This window comes from Staurois parvus, unplaced genomic scaffold, assembly GCF_062004578.1.
Source record: "Staurois parvus isolate SC_StPar_1 unplaced genomic scaffold, SC_StPar_1.0 ptg000096l, whole genome shotgun sequence".
In the NCBI taxonomy this organism is placed as follows: domain Eukaryota; kingdom Metazoa; phylum Chordata; class Amphibia; order Anura; family Ranidae; genus Staurois; species Staurois parvus.
In genome coordinates, this window is record NW_028317892.1 from 3,184,122 (window position 1) to 3,199,422 (window position 15,301).

At 38.6% G+C, this 15,301-nt stretch overlaps 1 protein-coding gene across 1 annotated transcript in view; it reads right to left on the reverse strand.

Annotated features, from left to right (window-relative positions):
* Positions 1 to 15,301, reverse strand: part of SUGP1 (SURP and G-patch domain containing 1) — a 57,433-nt gene that overhangs the window by 14,189 nt on the left and 27,943 nt on the right. The window contains exons 6-12 of the mRNA XM_089670826.1: positions 14,841 to 14,944; positions 14,390 to 14,507; positions 12,999 to 13,312; positions 7,997 to 8,103; positions 5,884 to 6,061; positions 4,529 to 4,635; positions 3,499 to 3,644 (exon numbers count right to left, since the gene is read on the reverse strand). Coding sequence (XP_089526952.1) covers positions 3,499 to 3,644; positions 4,529 to 4,635; positions 5,884 to 6,061; positions 7,997 to 8,103; positions 12,999 to 13,312; positions 14,390 to 14,507; positions 14,841 to 14,944 — 1,074 coding nt within the window. The remainder of the gene's footprint in view (positions 1 to 3,498; positions 3,645 to 4,528; positions 4,636 to 5,883; positions 6,062 to 7,996; positions 8,104 to 12,998; positions 13,313 to 14,389; positions 14,508 to 14,840; positions 14,945 to 15,301) is intronic.

The window sequence follows — 15,301 nt, forward strand, 5'->3', positions numbered from 1 at the left end:
CAGAAAAAAAAAACATTTGTGTATAGAAAAAAAATCAAAACAAAACAAACGCTTTTTTTTATATGTGATCACATTCCCTGTCCTCAGCTCCATAAGCGTTAGGGAAGGAGAAACAGCAGAACTTCCCAGTGAATGGCTGTGCTGGAGAGAGGATGGGTGGTGTTAGGACAAGTCTGATCATTGGAAGAGAGCACACTGAGTTCCCAGCGGGTTAAAGAACTGACCACAGAGTGTTATCCTGCCTAGTATGGTCAGTTTCCAATAGGAAAGAAGGTTGGCAGGATCACCAGGTATTCCAAGCAAAGGAAGCAATACAAAGAAAACAGGATACTTTGGGTTTACATACTAAAAAAAAAAAAAAAAAAAAAAAAAAAAAAAAAAAAAAAAAAAGGTATATAACAAACTAGTCAGTTTTTCCCTTTAAATGTTTATACAGTTGGGAATGTTTAAAAGGAACCTATTCATTGGTATTTTGTTTCAAGGCAAAGGCTGCATAACAAATACAACTATTCACACTGTTGCCTCTGAAAATGCAGTGTGCAAAGGTCAAAGATCTACACAAAATTGCATTTTTTTTACTGGCTACGAAAGGAATACTTTCAAAGTCATGATAGTCCTCTTGCAAAAAAAAAAAAAAACAAGTACCTATATGCTAGTCACTCCCCACCCTATGCACTAAAATAAATGAAACTCCAGCTTCCAGCCTGTTCCCATAAGCCCCAATGATGTCAGTCTTTCGGAAAGTGGAAGATCCAAAACCACTGGGCAGCAGCCAGATGCTCAGCTTTCCCAGGATACTAAACAACATCACTAGCACCTACAGGAAAGAGCCAAAGCAAGGGTAAAAGGTAAGCAGCCATTACAAATTTTTGGCTAATGGGCTTATTTATTTTTTTATTACATCCTGTGTGGTGGGTTGGCCAGCAGAAGACAGGACAGCAAGGTCCACTTTAAGGTGGAAAAAAAAACCAGAAGACGCTTGCCTAGAATTCCAAATCTAATCCTTTGCTTAATTTTCATGGAATGTAGCAGATGATACCTTACTGGTTATTATGGGAGCAGTACTTTTGAGAATGCTTTTTTTTCTCCAGTTTTTGTAAATTGGTCCTCTTGCAGCCCACGTCTTCATGATTGATGCAAATTTAACAAGTAATTTTTCTAAAATGTAGTACAAAAACCCCGTGCTATTAATTATAAAAATACACTACCATAAAAACATGAAAAATAAATAATAAAAACCATGAAAGAGCAGCTATCACTCCACAGTGCAACCACCACACAAATATAAATAAATGTAAACCTACATATAAGGAAGCACTCCTGATTATAAGCGACCAAATATAGAGTCAAATGTGCATATTAACAACAACGCTCATAAATTACACAATTATCATAACTTGTGTGCAGAAAAAAGAAACATGAAAACAATCCCATATAACATCAAATTAGGTTGTAAGTAAAAAAAATGTAAGAACAGTCCCATATGTCATCCAATTAAATTGTAGTTCTCCAGAAAAAAAAAATTAAAACAATCCTATATATCATCCAATTAGTTTGTAAATAGAAAAAAAAAAAAAATCTCCAAAAATAAAAGACCACCACCAAAGTTCATGTGCCACAAAAAAGGTAAATCTTCTGCAGTATCAGAAATCTTCCACCATGGACTACCACTAAAAAGTATTACCAGGGTGCCCAATCAGGTGTCCGTCACCTGATGAGATGGAACCCTTAAAATAATCAATACAATCAGCTGGTCAAAAACGCTTTATTTCAGGTACTTATATAGCGCCATCAATTTACGCAGCGCTTTCCATATATATTGTACATTCACATCAGTCCCTAACCCTCAAGGGGTGTACAATCTAAGGTCCCTAACTCACATTCATACATACACATACTAGGGCCAATTTAGACAGGAGCCAATTTACCTACCAGCATGTCTTTGGAGTGCGGGAGGAAACTGGAAACCCATGCAGGCACAGGGAGAACATGAAAACTCCAGGCAGGTGGTGCTGTGGTTGAGATTCAAACCAACGACCCTAGTACTGCCAGGCAGAAGTGCTAACCATTTAGCCACTGTGCTGCAAAGAGTTTCAGATCCAGTTTATAGGAAGAATTACAAGGAGATTAAGTAATCGATTTCTTTTCACATAGGCAACAGGTCAGCAGCAACTAGGCCACATCTCCATATTCCACCGCTCTTGCATCAAAAAGCTCAAAGAGATACATGCAATATATAATACAATACGTGTAGTTTTGCCAGTGGCTTTTTTAATAAAAGAATAAAAAGAAGTAACATTCACAATGCGCACAGACACATACAAGTCTATTCACAGCAAGCAAATACAAAGGGGGCGATTTACTAAAACTGGTGCAGTTGTACATAACAATCCACTTCTAGGTTTTATTGTCAAAGCTTAATTGAACAAGCTGAAGTTAGAAGCTGATTGGTTATTGTGAACAGGTGCATTAGTTTTAGTAAATCACCCCCACAGTGTAGATCACTCAGCTCAGCAAGATGGCACCTGTGTGATGTCGTCACACAAGTCCCACTTGCCTAATGACACTTATAATCTAATTGGATAACATATGGGACTGTTCTAATGTTTATTCTTTTATGCACAACCTAATTGGATGATATATGGGATTGTTTTCACGTTTTTAATGGTTTTCTGCATAAGAGTCATGATGATTGTGTAATTTATGAGTGTTGTTGCTTATATGCACATTTGAGTCTACATCTGGTAATTTATATTAAGGAGCGCTTCACTGTTAGTAGGTTTACATTTTTTCTAAAATACCTGCTAAGTTTCTCAAACTTTGGCACATTGGATAATGTCCCTTACATAGATGCATATTGGAGAATTATGGTGACCTGCCCAGGAGGCATCTTTTCTCTCAGACAAATCCTTACTGACAACATTGCCCCTTCATTATTTTTTTTTATAGCCCTCTTATTAAAAATTCACATCTTAAAGTGAATCTGTGATTTTCCTATGCGGAGCAAAGCAGCGGGTTCTTCTACTGTAACATATACCTTCAGTTCAGTCCCCCACTTTTCCATTCAACTACAGGAAAGCCCTGTGTAAGTTCCAAATTCCTGGAGTAACAGCGTACACAGAGTCATGGATTCCCTGTTTGACAGCTCCAATTGGCACAGCTGTGGAACATGGAGTGAGTGACATGCATCTCCATATATGAAGTTCAGGGTATTTCCTTAAGCTCTTGGTGCTGAACAGAGTGGTGGTGGAGAAAAGGAGAGGTACATATATGCTCCAGGGGAGTAAGAATTAAATCAAACCTGATGATTTGCCTTGAGTAGTTAGAGTGCCTGTTTGGCTTGATGTGCATTGGAACCTGCAAACCTCTAATCCATTAACTTGCTTACTTATAATTTGTATGATTCCAGATACCTTATTGACTACATGATGCTAACCTGCTGTGCTACTGTATTGTTTTACATTATGAACACAAAATAGTGAAATAAAAATTAAATACTTGTTCACAGGATTCTTGATTCCTTGGCCATCATTACCCAAGCCTTCTCCTTCCTTCCATCCCATCTTCATAAGCATTTGGTAACCTATGTTCTCCACAGTCAGTTTGAATTCCTTATATTCTGAATAGTCTGGCTCACGTCCCTCCTGCAGAAAAAAAAAAAAAAAAGGGGGGGGGGACACAATGCATCTCCATAGTCATTAAATGTCCCAGATATTCATGTATTGTTTTAATAATTGTTTTTTTTATATTTATATATTGGACCATTTCTGATCCATGACCTCAATCATTTTTTATTTAAAGTAAATAGAGAAAAATAGCGTATTTTATAAGCACAAGACAAAAATTAAGCTTTAGGAGGATGATTTTTTAAGACTAAACGTTTTTGGAGAATGTCATAACACATCAACATCAAACTGCAACCTGCACTGGCAAATTGAAACAGAAATTACAACAGGTATAATACTTGTTGCCTTTCTTTTAAGATGAGTTGCTTTTTATTAATGTGATGCACTAAATGCAGGAGCTGTCTTGCCCCATGAAACATGTTTGGCACCATACATCCTACATTTGCATATAGTTCATAGATCTGCCCTGCAGATATGATCTCTCCAAAAGGAAGGAGTAACAGTAGCGTAAAAGCTCCATATATACCCTACTAGGAAGAAAACATTTACAGTTACCATTAAAACAATATAAAAACACTGTGGGGGACTTTGGTAAGCACAGTGTTTTTCTTTAAAGGTTTGGATTGTATATTAAAGGGGTACACCCCTCACACTGCTGTCTTTATTATCCTAATTCAGTTTATTTGTACAGCAAGCATTGGTTTTACAAGTCTGTATTGTAGTCATAAACTAGAAATTTAAAAAAAAAAAAAAAAAAAAAAAAAAAAACTTACCCTACCACATGCCCACACACAAACAAAAAAATCTAGTCTGTTACTGATAACAGCTCTATCTTACTGCTCTTTACATACAGGTCAAAATTACATTTTCTAGAGAATGGTGCACAACTGAGAACACATTACTTTTAGTGCTTTGAAGGTTTCCATGAATTTCTCCAGCTCATCTGGTGGCAAGAAATCTCCAATGAAATGTTTTCCTCGTCCCATTTCAGTCAGCTGTTCTGCCCATTCTGATAGGGGCGGAAAAAAAACATGTAATCATACAGTATATGGTACCCAAAAGAGAGCACAATTCTGTACTGATAATGATGTATTGTTTTATTATGAAGAGTTGTTTCAATAGTGCAACTATAAAAAGTGTAAGAAATTAAACGGGCAGGTCAGAAGTGCTACATTACCAATATATTTATATGTAGCTTAAAGAGTTACTAAACCCAGGACCCTGCATTCATTCACTATATCTTGTCTCCCACAGTACACAGAACATGGAAGTGCAATTATTTTAGTAAACGTACACTGCTAAATACCTTTTCTCATCAGCAGTTAGAGAAGATTTTTATCAGTGTCCAGCCGAACACATTAAAGCTTGTCGGGGAAGTTTTCATTTTGCTCTAGGAGGATGCAGAACCCCTGACCTCTGTCTGGACAGTGCTGATTGGCCCTGTACTGATCACATGCACTATCCCAAGGAAAAAAAAAAAATCTCTAGCAATACACAACAAACTGAGCACTGGCAGAATGACTCCACACAATATAGGTCTTATCAGGAGCTAAGAGAGGGACATTGGAAGAAGGGGAGGATTGGAGAAGACAGGATCAAACCACGTTTTTACACAATGCAGAGAATTAACCGCTTAGGTTCCACAGTAAGTATAACAAGCATGCATTACTGCATACACAGACTGATTTTACTGTTGTGGGTTTAGTAACATTTTAACTGGTCTTTCCACAAAATTTCATCATTGGGAACTAGCTGACCATCATGGGCAACCTATAGTCTTTTATTTCAGAAACCTTAGGTCCCTATATGCTCTGTTAGGAACTGCCAAAACATTGTTTGGCTTGCATTCCTTCAAAAGTAGGAGGGCAAAATGTTCCTATACTTTTTGTAAAGAGATCTATGACAGTGACTGCTTTATTATGCAAAGCAATTTCAAAAACTGAGAGAAAAATTAGACATAAAGCAATTCCATGAATAAGTTGTTATTAATGAAAAATAAGTCCCCTGTCACGTGTTAATGGACTAAAATATGGATTTAATGCTTTCTGTGCTCTCTGATGCCAAAATGATAAGTGAAAGGAGAACTGTCCTTATACAGAGGACCAGTATCCGTTGCACAAGTTCTACCTGGCACTGTATGTTTTCTTGCCTCTGCTTAACAGAACAAGACAAAGGAATGAACAGATATCCTTGCTCAATAAACAATCTATTAAAAAAAAAGTGCATCAAAATACCTGACAGACTTATTGTCACTAACCTCTTGTTTTATCCATTTCCATGCGTCTCAACTGATGCTCCCAGGTCCCAAACTCATTGTCCACTTCTTCATCACTATCATAATCATGTTGGTGCTGTTTCACAGCTTTCTCCCACATATACTGCACATCCTGCATGGCTTTCTTGTGTTTCATTATCATGTCATACATTTGTTGCATCTGAATAGACCACGGGAGACTGATTAACCCAATCATAAAAACTAACATTTCATATATAGAATTCAAGTCTGCCAAGGTTAACAAACCAAAGAGGCTGCAGAAAACCTGAAAAGCCTCCAAATATAATATTAATATAAAACACATCTTGAGCCCAAGAGAATGTTTATGTAATTTTAAACTAGAAGTACACATGGATGTTGCTAAAAACCAAAAGTGTGTATTATACAATTCCCTAAAGCAGACCATGCTTAAAGAATAAAATAAAAAAAAAAAAAAAACAGCACACACACTGTATACAAACACCCTTAAGACTGATACACTACGGTTGATGATGGCCATCCTACTGTGACCGTAACAGCTTGCCAATTGTGAAGCAGAATGTATGGCTGCAAACCGCTACACAAATCACTTTAGCTTTTGCAGTACTTAGAAAGACCAAATACACTCCAGGTTTGGAATTCCCAGATTCAGGAGTGATTTCAGATGTTTTAGGTCCAGGATGTAGCAATCTGATCTGTTCTTCCTGGAACATCAGTGATAGGTTTATTCAGAGACCCTGAAATTACTTAAGACGGAGAACTGGCACAACATTTAAAATGAGGTAGAAAATGGTTTAGACACAAAGTATTAGGAAGCTGGAAAAGGAGAAAATCTGTTGAAAAAGGCAAACCTGAAAAAGCTTCACATACCCCAAGAGGTTGTCCCAAGTAGGGGGCAACCTTCTTGGGAAGAAGTGAAAACTCCCTACCATCAGTCTGAGTAGCCCTGATAACTAATAAGGGAGCATTTAGGAGGAGGTACCTCCCTGGCTCCACGATGACCAGAAGAAGGAGCAAAGGATTTCTGAGCAAGGCTGAGCCAAATTCACGTTTTGGAGGTAACAGAAATGCATTTGTTATGCTGGCAAGGTTTCTGATATAAGCTAAACTCCAGCAGAGACCTAAAATAGGAAATCTGTGAAGGACCATTCACTCACCAGCTATTACAGTAATTGTAAGTCTTTTTAATTAAAATAAAAAGGATGCTATGCTTACAGCTCTTTGCTGTTCCTTCCACTCTTCTCAGGGAATGTGACCAAACTAATCACACTGTTACCGGGTTCCCTGATTGGACGGGAGTGCCCGGTAAAGGTGGTGGTTAAAGGTGGGGGGCCCTTCCACCACCTGAAAAAGTGATCCAGCGGCTGTATAGTCGCTCAGATCACTTTTACTAAAAAGAGTGGTACTGAGGCTACTAAAACATAGAATGCATTAGGGTAAAAAAAACCTTTATAGTTTAGAACCACTTTAAACTTCGTCCTGCTCAGTGTGAGAGTAGAAGCATTGTTTGGTGTGGCTAGCCATGTTCTCTCTATAGATACCTTGCAATTTCAAACAAAATGATCTGCTGGGTTGATCAACATGTGGAGGCAAAGAAACAAGTGGGAAGACATACCCCAAATGAGAGAGGAAGCCATTCTTTGCATACAAGCTCCTACTGTGCAAGCAATGCAAATACTCCAGGTTTAACTGCATTACCACCCACTGAAAAACTATTTTTTTTTTTTTTATTTTTTTTTTAATTTCTAGAAATTAAATTTGACCTCATGTGACAGCATTCCACAACATTTCTAAATCTCATCTCAAAACCTTTTGCCCTGCTAGTATTTCAGCAAAAACATTTCTTATAAACACCACCCTTCTTGGGGTTCTAAAATTGATCACTCTGTTAATAAAAGTACGCCTGGAAAACTATTGGTCATACAAAACATCAATTTCTAAAACAGGAAAGAACCATAGCAAAGAATCCTCTTTTTCATATTTTTTTCAGGAAATTCTAGAAATAAGAGGGGTGATCTGATTAGTGCTTATTCAAATCATCATATATTGTAGTAAAGTCAGAAAAATACTAACAAAAGAAAAAAAAATATTCTCATTCATTCCCTTTTCTCCTTACCTCTTGCTGCTCTTTCAGCTGCTTTTTCTGGGCATCTGACAGCTCTGTCACTCCCACCAGCCCAACTGGTTTTCCTTTATCATATCCCAGACCTTTCAAATCCTGTTCTGTAAACAAGGATAATAAACAAATTGGTGATTATTTGTTTTATATTATTTATTTATATTGAGAATATATATTGTTTATATTATTTGTTTTTGTTTGTGCAGCCTGTGGTTTCCATATATGCTACAAAACATGCAAAAGGCAAAAATATAATTTTTTTAGTAAAGCTATACTTGGATCAATTATGCCTTCTGTAATTAGCATTCATATCCAAGTTTCTACCTGAATGACATGTCCAGATATTACCTTAAAATGTGTATATCAAGCCAAAACCTTTTTTGTGTTGGACATTTTTTTATTGTTTTGGGGGTTATCAGAGCCCTCACAGTGCCTCGGTTTGAAGCAAGCAGTATCAGGGCATAATCATAAACCAGAGGATTAGGACCTGCATCCATCAATGAATTCCAAGAAAATTATTTTATGGTGACAAAAACTTAAAAAAAACTATTTTCTGTCTCCTCCATTGAGGGGCACAGGAAGTCAAACTGTCAGGATGCCCAAGAGCAACGCAACTAAGCGGTGGGAAAACAGCAAAACTGCTAGCACGTTCATCAAAAACAGAACTGGAGACTGCCTGCAGCCAAGAGCTGCCTGATAGATTAGCAACTACCAAATCAGACACTGGATGAAGCCAAACCCTCTACACCTGATCTGATAAACCTGCCAACACGACCAGGGGGAGACACAGAGATTAAATTTGATGCTCAAGACAAAAAAAAAAAAACTGGTTACCAACCAGAGAGAATGACTCATTATAAAAGGGAGCACCAAACCAAGACCAAATGAGAAGTTGAACAACCTGAAAAAATTTCAATTAAGGGAAGGAAAAAAACCAACAAACATGGAGAGAGAAACTGTCTCTAATAGAAACAGGTACCAGACAAGAAACCTGGCAAAAGTCCTCATATGGGCATACTAGTTGGTCTGTGTAGGAAGGCAATAGCTAAGCTTCTACTATCCTGGCCCCACAAGGGTCAAGGAAGGATAACTCTACAGCTTGAGAGATTGTCAAAAAAGACAGACACAGTAACTTCACCAAGGCTCACCAGGACAAAGCCTGAAGAAGATTAGAGACCATCAACTGTTAAGGATGTGAAAATGGCTTCTAAATCCAGAAGCCAATTAACGTTCTCATAAAGTCAGTGTGACGGAAGGGAAAAGGTACATACAACCCGTGGCATAAAATATGGCTTGAAAAATGTTCATTCAATTGTTTAATTGTGTAGAAAAAAAAATGATCACTGGCATGCCTCAATACTATTTTCATTTAACATTGCACACCTTGGTGAGCTGTTGCACCAAATTGATTGACACGAATAATGGCTCCAACATGAGAGATTTCAGTAGAAACAAAGGAGAGGATTATAAAAGGTAAATCAATAAGGAATGTTGCAAAAAATGTTGGCTGTTCCCAGTCAGCTGTGTTTAAAATCTGGACCAAGTACAAATCAAAACAGAAGGTTGTAAAAAAAATAAGCGTACTGGTAGACCAAGGAAGACATCAAAGCGTCATGATAGAAAACCCAAAGTAATATGCCTTGAAAATAGAAAATGCACAACAAAACAAATGAGGAATAAATGGGCAGAAACTGGAGTCAATGTCAGTGACTGGTGAAAAGGAAATGGGATTTACATACCGAAAAACCAAACGAAAACCATCATTACCAAGTAAACAAGAAAAAAAACAAAAAAAAGGTTACAGTGGTCTAAAGAAAAGCAATCATGGACTGTGGATGACTGGATGAAAGTGATATTCAGTGATGAATCACGAATCTGCATAGGGCAGGGTGATGATGCTGGAACTTTTGTTTGGTGTCGTTCCAATGAAATGTATAAAGACGACTGCCTGAAGAAAACATGCAAATTTCCACAATCATTGATGATATGGGGTTGCATGTCACGTAAAGGTACGGGGGAGATGACAGTCATTAAATCTTCAATAAATGCACAAGTTTATATTGAGATTTAGAACACTTATCTTATTCCATCAATTGAAAGGATGTTTGGTGATGGGGACATCACTTTTCAGGATAATAATGCATCTTGCCGAAACGCCATAAAAACCTTTCTTCAAGAAAGGCATATAGGGGTTTATTTACTAAAGCTGGAGAGTCCAAAATCAGACTCCCTTCTGCATAGAAACCAATCAGCTTCTAACCTCAGCTTGTTCAATGAAGCTTTGGCAATAAAACCTGGAAGCTGATTGGTTTCTATGCAGAAGGGAGTCTGATTTTGGACTCTCCAGCTTTAGTAAATAAACCCCATAATGTCAATGGCATGACCTGCAAATAGTCCGGACTTCAATCCAATTGAAAATCTATGGTGACAATTAAAGAAAATGGTCCATGACAAGGCTCCAACCTGCATATCTGATCTGGCAACTGTAATAAGAGAAAGTTGGAGCCGGACTGAAGAATACGGTTTGTCAATAGTTAAACCCATGCCTCAGAGACTTCAAGCTGTTATAAAAGCCAGAGGTGGTGCAACAAAGTACTAGTGGTGTACTGTAGTGGTCTTTTTCATGATTTCAGAATATTTTCCTCAGAATTGAGTGATTCCCTATTTTTTTTCTCTGAATGATCTGCAAAAACAGTTGCAACTGACTACAGTTTTCTTTCATTTTTATTTTTGTAGGTATTTCTTAAAGCCAGAAGGTTGGAATGGTAAATGAAAATAGTTTTGAGGCATGTCTGTGATCAGTTTTTTTTTCTACACAAACAATTGAATGAACATTTTCCAAGGGTGGTCATTCCATACTTTTTGCCAGAGGTTGTAGAAACACCCACAACAAGAGCAGACAGGAAATGAAGGTTACAACTGAACCATAAACTACTTAGAAAGGTTACAACCTTAATCGGGCTGAGGACAAAAAGATAGAAAAATTCACTGGTAATCAACAAACACCTGTGGGCGAGCTCTAAGAGGAATCCTGTGTAATCCTGACATCAGGAGACATAGCACTTTCTTAAATTCCAGACTCTCCAGATTTAAAGAAGCAGCAGCATTCAAGGAACAATGACAGGAGACCTATCGGTACAGTGAAGATTATTAACTTAAATAAATCCAGAACAGGGAACAGTGCCAGAAGGTCCTTTTTCACAAATCTGAATATCAGTCAAGGAAGAGGGGCCTAACCCCAGATGGACAGGACCCACGTGGTTCTTAAGATCTTTTCAAATCACAATCAGGAACACAACCAGCATAGAATTTGCATGTTCCCCTTTTCTTGTGTGGGTTTCTTCTATGTACTGTTTGCCCTCATTCCAAGAGCATACAGGTAGGTTAATTTGCTCCTGTCTAAAATGGTCCTAATAAGGTCTAAGGGACCTTAGATTGCAAGCTACTTAAGGTCAAGGTCTCAGCAGAGGAAAATTAAAAGTCATGAAGCAAGCAGGAGGTAAGGACTAAAATTCCGGTCCCGCCAAGACACAATGTCTTCAATCCAAATATCCGAAACACCGAGTTCAGGTGGCCAAGAAGGCTGACAAAGAAGTGGTGGCACCATCTAACTGTGTGTCAGGTTTTGACATCCAGGCCTTGAGAAAAAGCTAAGTGGAGAACTTGGCATTGGAAGCAGAGGTCGGAGAGGAACGAAAGTAGTTTTCCTGAAATCTGCAGTGTGGCAGAATTTGCCATGGGAACTTTCACTTTCTTCTTGCCAAGTAACAGCAAGCTCTTCCTGGCAGTGACTTTTCTAATAAAAGGTGATCAAATACTTTCTGAAGAGTCATCCTGTGCATCTGTACTTATGCAAGAGCCAGTCAAGATTGTTGGCACAGAGAGTGTGCCAAACTGTACACGCCGTAGCACAAGGTTGCCAGCAGATGCCCCACCTTTTGAGGATCAAGGGATCTAAGAGCATTATCCTGGGGTTACAGACCATACACATAACCCAGAACACAAGGGTCTGGCAAAAGGTCACTGTTAAAAGAGCAAAGAAAGCTTTTAGGAGGCCCTCCAACCTCTTGGCAAAAAAGATTGGGAAGTCCTCAGCCAGGACTGTCAGGGATTTGTTGAAGCAGGTGTAACACCCTCTTAGTTAGGTTTCTAGGTAAATTTAGATTTTTGCCTCCTTCTGTAGTCAAGAAAGCAGTGTTTGTTTGTTCTGGTCTGTTCAGGCTTCCACAGGTTGGGGAGCTTGGTTGCTTCCCCCTGCCTCTAGAAGAAGTTTCTAGAGCTTTGGGAGGGCAAATTCAAATACTGAGCCTGAATATTGATCAGGGCTTAGCCAATCGCTGGGGAGGTGTGTGCAAATGGTAGCTGGGGAACTTCCCAGCCTTAGAGGGGGCTGTTGCCTCTCTGAGGCAAGCCTTGAATTGTGCTGCTGTTCTTTGGAGGTCTTGGGGCAGGAGATCTGGAAGTGACATGGGACTGGCTCCAGTACTTCACCAAAGGGATTTGGTTTTGAGAAGGATTTTTCTCACTCAGTGGGAGGTGTCCAGAGAAAGTTTGAAGGTGGCAGCTGTCCTGGAGATTTTTGAGTAATGACCCTGTACTTGGCGACTGTGTGTTATTGGGATATAAGTGCCAGATGTTGCTCTGACTGATACTGCTCTCATAGGGTCTCAGATACTGGCCCTTTCCCTGTCCTCAGCAGTGACCTGGACTGTGAGCTTAGCACTTTCCTGTACTGTGCAGTGTTCCTGTGAAGCACCACTAAAAGAGTAATTTAACTACTGCTACTTTATGTTAGCCATGTCAGGCCTTGAAACCATTCACCTTCTTGTCTCCAAATCTTTGTAACGCTCGTATTTGTTCCTGTTATTATGGATAATTGTTTTTAGATTAAGGCCAACAGAAGTGCAAACCTTCCTACAAAGGTGCCACTATATACTATATGCTTTCTTTCCTAATGGTAGAACTGGCAATAACTTCAGAAACTGAGCACAATTCTCACCAGAAAGAAGGGTTGTATCAGGGGGCTCATTTATCACAGTTGCAGGAGGTAAATCAACCTTTTCCTCTTCGGGACCCCACCGACTTTTTCTTTTCCTTTTTGCAGTAGTCTGCTGTGTGGATTGCTGTGGTGGTGAAGATGAGGATGAGGAGGATTCTGGGGTAGGGGCTACAGTAGATTTAGACTCTGGCTCAAACCTTCGCTTTAGTTCAGGTTCTTCAGTAAAGTCCACTGACGATTTCTTGGCTCGTCTGAACTCTTCCACCTTCATTTTATAATACTGGTAACCTTTACCATTTGTATCATACAAAAACCTGGTAATTACAGAGATAAAAAAACTCTTTCTAAATAGTATTAGATAATCAACCGGACATGCAGCCTGTGAAGCTTATATCTGGCACAGTGATTAGGGATGAGTTAAAGTGTAGGTCAGGCCAAATTTTTTTTTTTATTCTAGGATTTGAATAGTTTAGGGGTGGGGGTAGTCTTAGGACCCAAGTCAGGTTTTTATGGCTATCCACGACTTTGCTTTACCAGGCAGGAAGTGAATGGAACTCCCCAACAGTAGCACAGACAAAAATAGGGGAAGGATAGCACCCCTACCCGATTTATTTTTTCCTTGGTACAGATTTTACTTCACTTCCTGTCCGATGAAACCATTGTCAGCAGAACAGGAAGTAAGGGTAAATCTTACTAACAGAGGCCCAGAAAGCAGTAAAAACCCAACAGGAGTTCTAATCCTCCCCCACTTGAAAGAACTTTTGTCTTTTCATATATTTTAACTGGTTTACAGGGCTTGAGGTTCAACCTAGGTTGAACAGATTCCCACCCTAATCCCCAAAATACTTGTGCCAGACAACCAGCAGTTTCTTTATCAGCCTAGCAAGATGAAAACAGGTATATATAATTAATTTAAATTAATTAATAAATAAATAAAATGTCAGCACATTGAAGAATTAATGGAATATTGCCCTGAGCAGTGATGAAGAGATTTGCTGAAGGGAGTCCAGTGCTTATATAGGTCTTGCAAATATATTTCCTCACAACTATGGACATTTAAAGTAAATCAATCATGATTTTAATATCAAGGCTGCCATTGCTTATTTTATTTTTTTTTATTAAGTAAAAAAACAAGCAAGCTTCACAAACTAAAAAAAAACTTTGAGGATCAGTGGCCTGCCTATGTGCCTACATAAACTTAAACATATCAGGTGTTGGGACACCTATTATACTCATACTTGTTACCAATCTGTTATTCATATTAGAGTGAAGGTAAAATGGAGAAGTTGGAGCTTCCAACTTCAAAAACAAGTCAGCAACAGCAAACATTTTGAAAGAGATAACCCATATATTCTATACTTACACTATACTTACACCATAATACTAATTACCTAAAGGCAGGGTTTTCCCTGTTATTCTGCAGGGCAATGGCTTCCACCTCTGGACCTCCATCTGCTACATATTTGGCCAATTTCTCAGCAAACATCTTTATTTCTTCGTCTTCTGGCACTGTAAAATGGCAGAGAAACAGACAGTGGCTCTAACTAAGAATGATGGGTTGAATGGCACTTTCTCACCCAAAATACTGCAATCTCCCTAAATAGATATAACATCAGTGCAGAAAAGTTTACTTTCCCTTTTCTACAGAGAAATATCAGAAATCAATCATGCAAAATGTTTCTAACCTGTCTGTAAAAATTCTGATACTGATTTCTTTATAGCTACCTCTGCATCAACTGTCACATTTATCAGGCCACATAGTCAATTGAATGTGATGATGTAACACAAAAATGCTAGCAAATCAAGTACTGTTGGTGCTTATGAGGAGCATTTTCCACTTACCGTTACAGGATGCAGCTTTCTCTCGAATCTGACAATCCTGCTTATATTCTGCCAGCTTCTTCCTGTAATACAGGAACTCCGGGCTGTTCTGATCATGTAGAAACCTACAGGCAATGATCAAAGTTTACAATTTCTTTTGTCATAAGTCAATATTCTTCACTGTTATGTGGTGTGACAAGAACATCATTCAAACATACAGAGCAGGAAACCTTGCCTGGCTTACTTTCCTATAGATACTTTCTGGTCATGTGGTTTTGGTTGTTGAAAGGAAACCTGTAGAGGACAAACACAGGAACTGCCAATGCTAGCCACTGTCTGACTTTAATAATGTCACTGATCAAGATGAAGCCTGAAGATCAAGATGTCAGAGTGAAGTTAGAACTCATGATCTACATGCTTGCTCCAGATCACTGCTTCATGAATGATGACCCCCATAGTCTCTCACCAAATTTAAATACCCA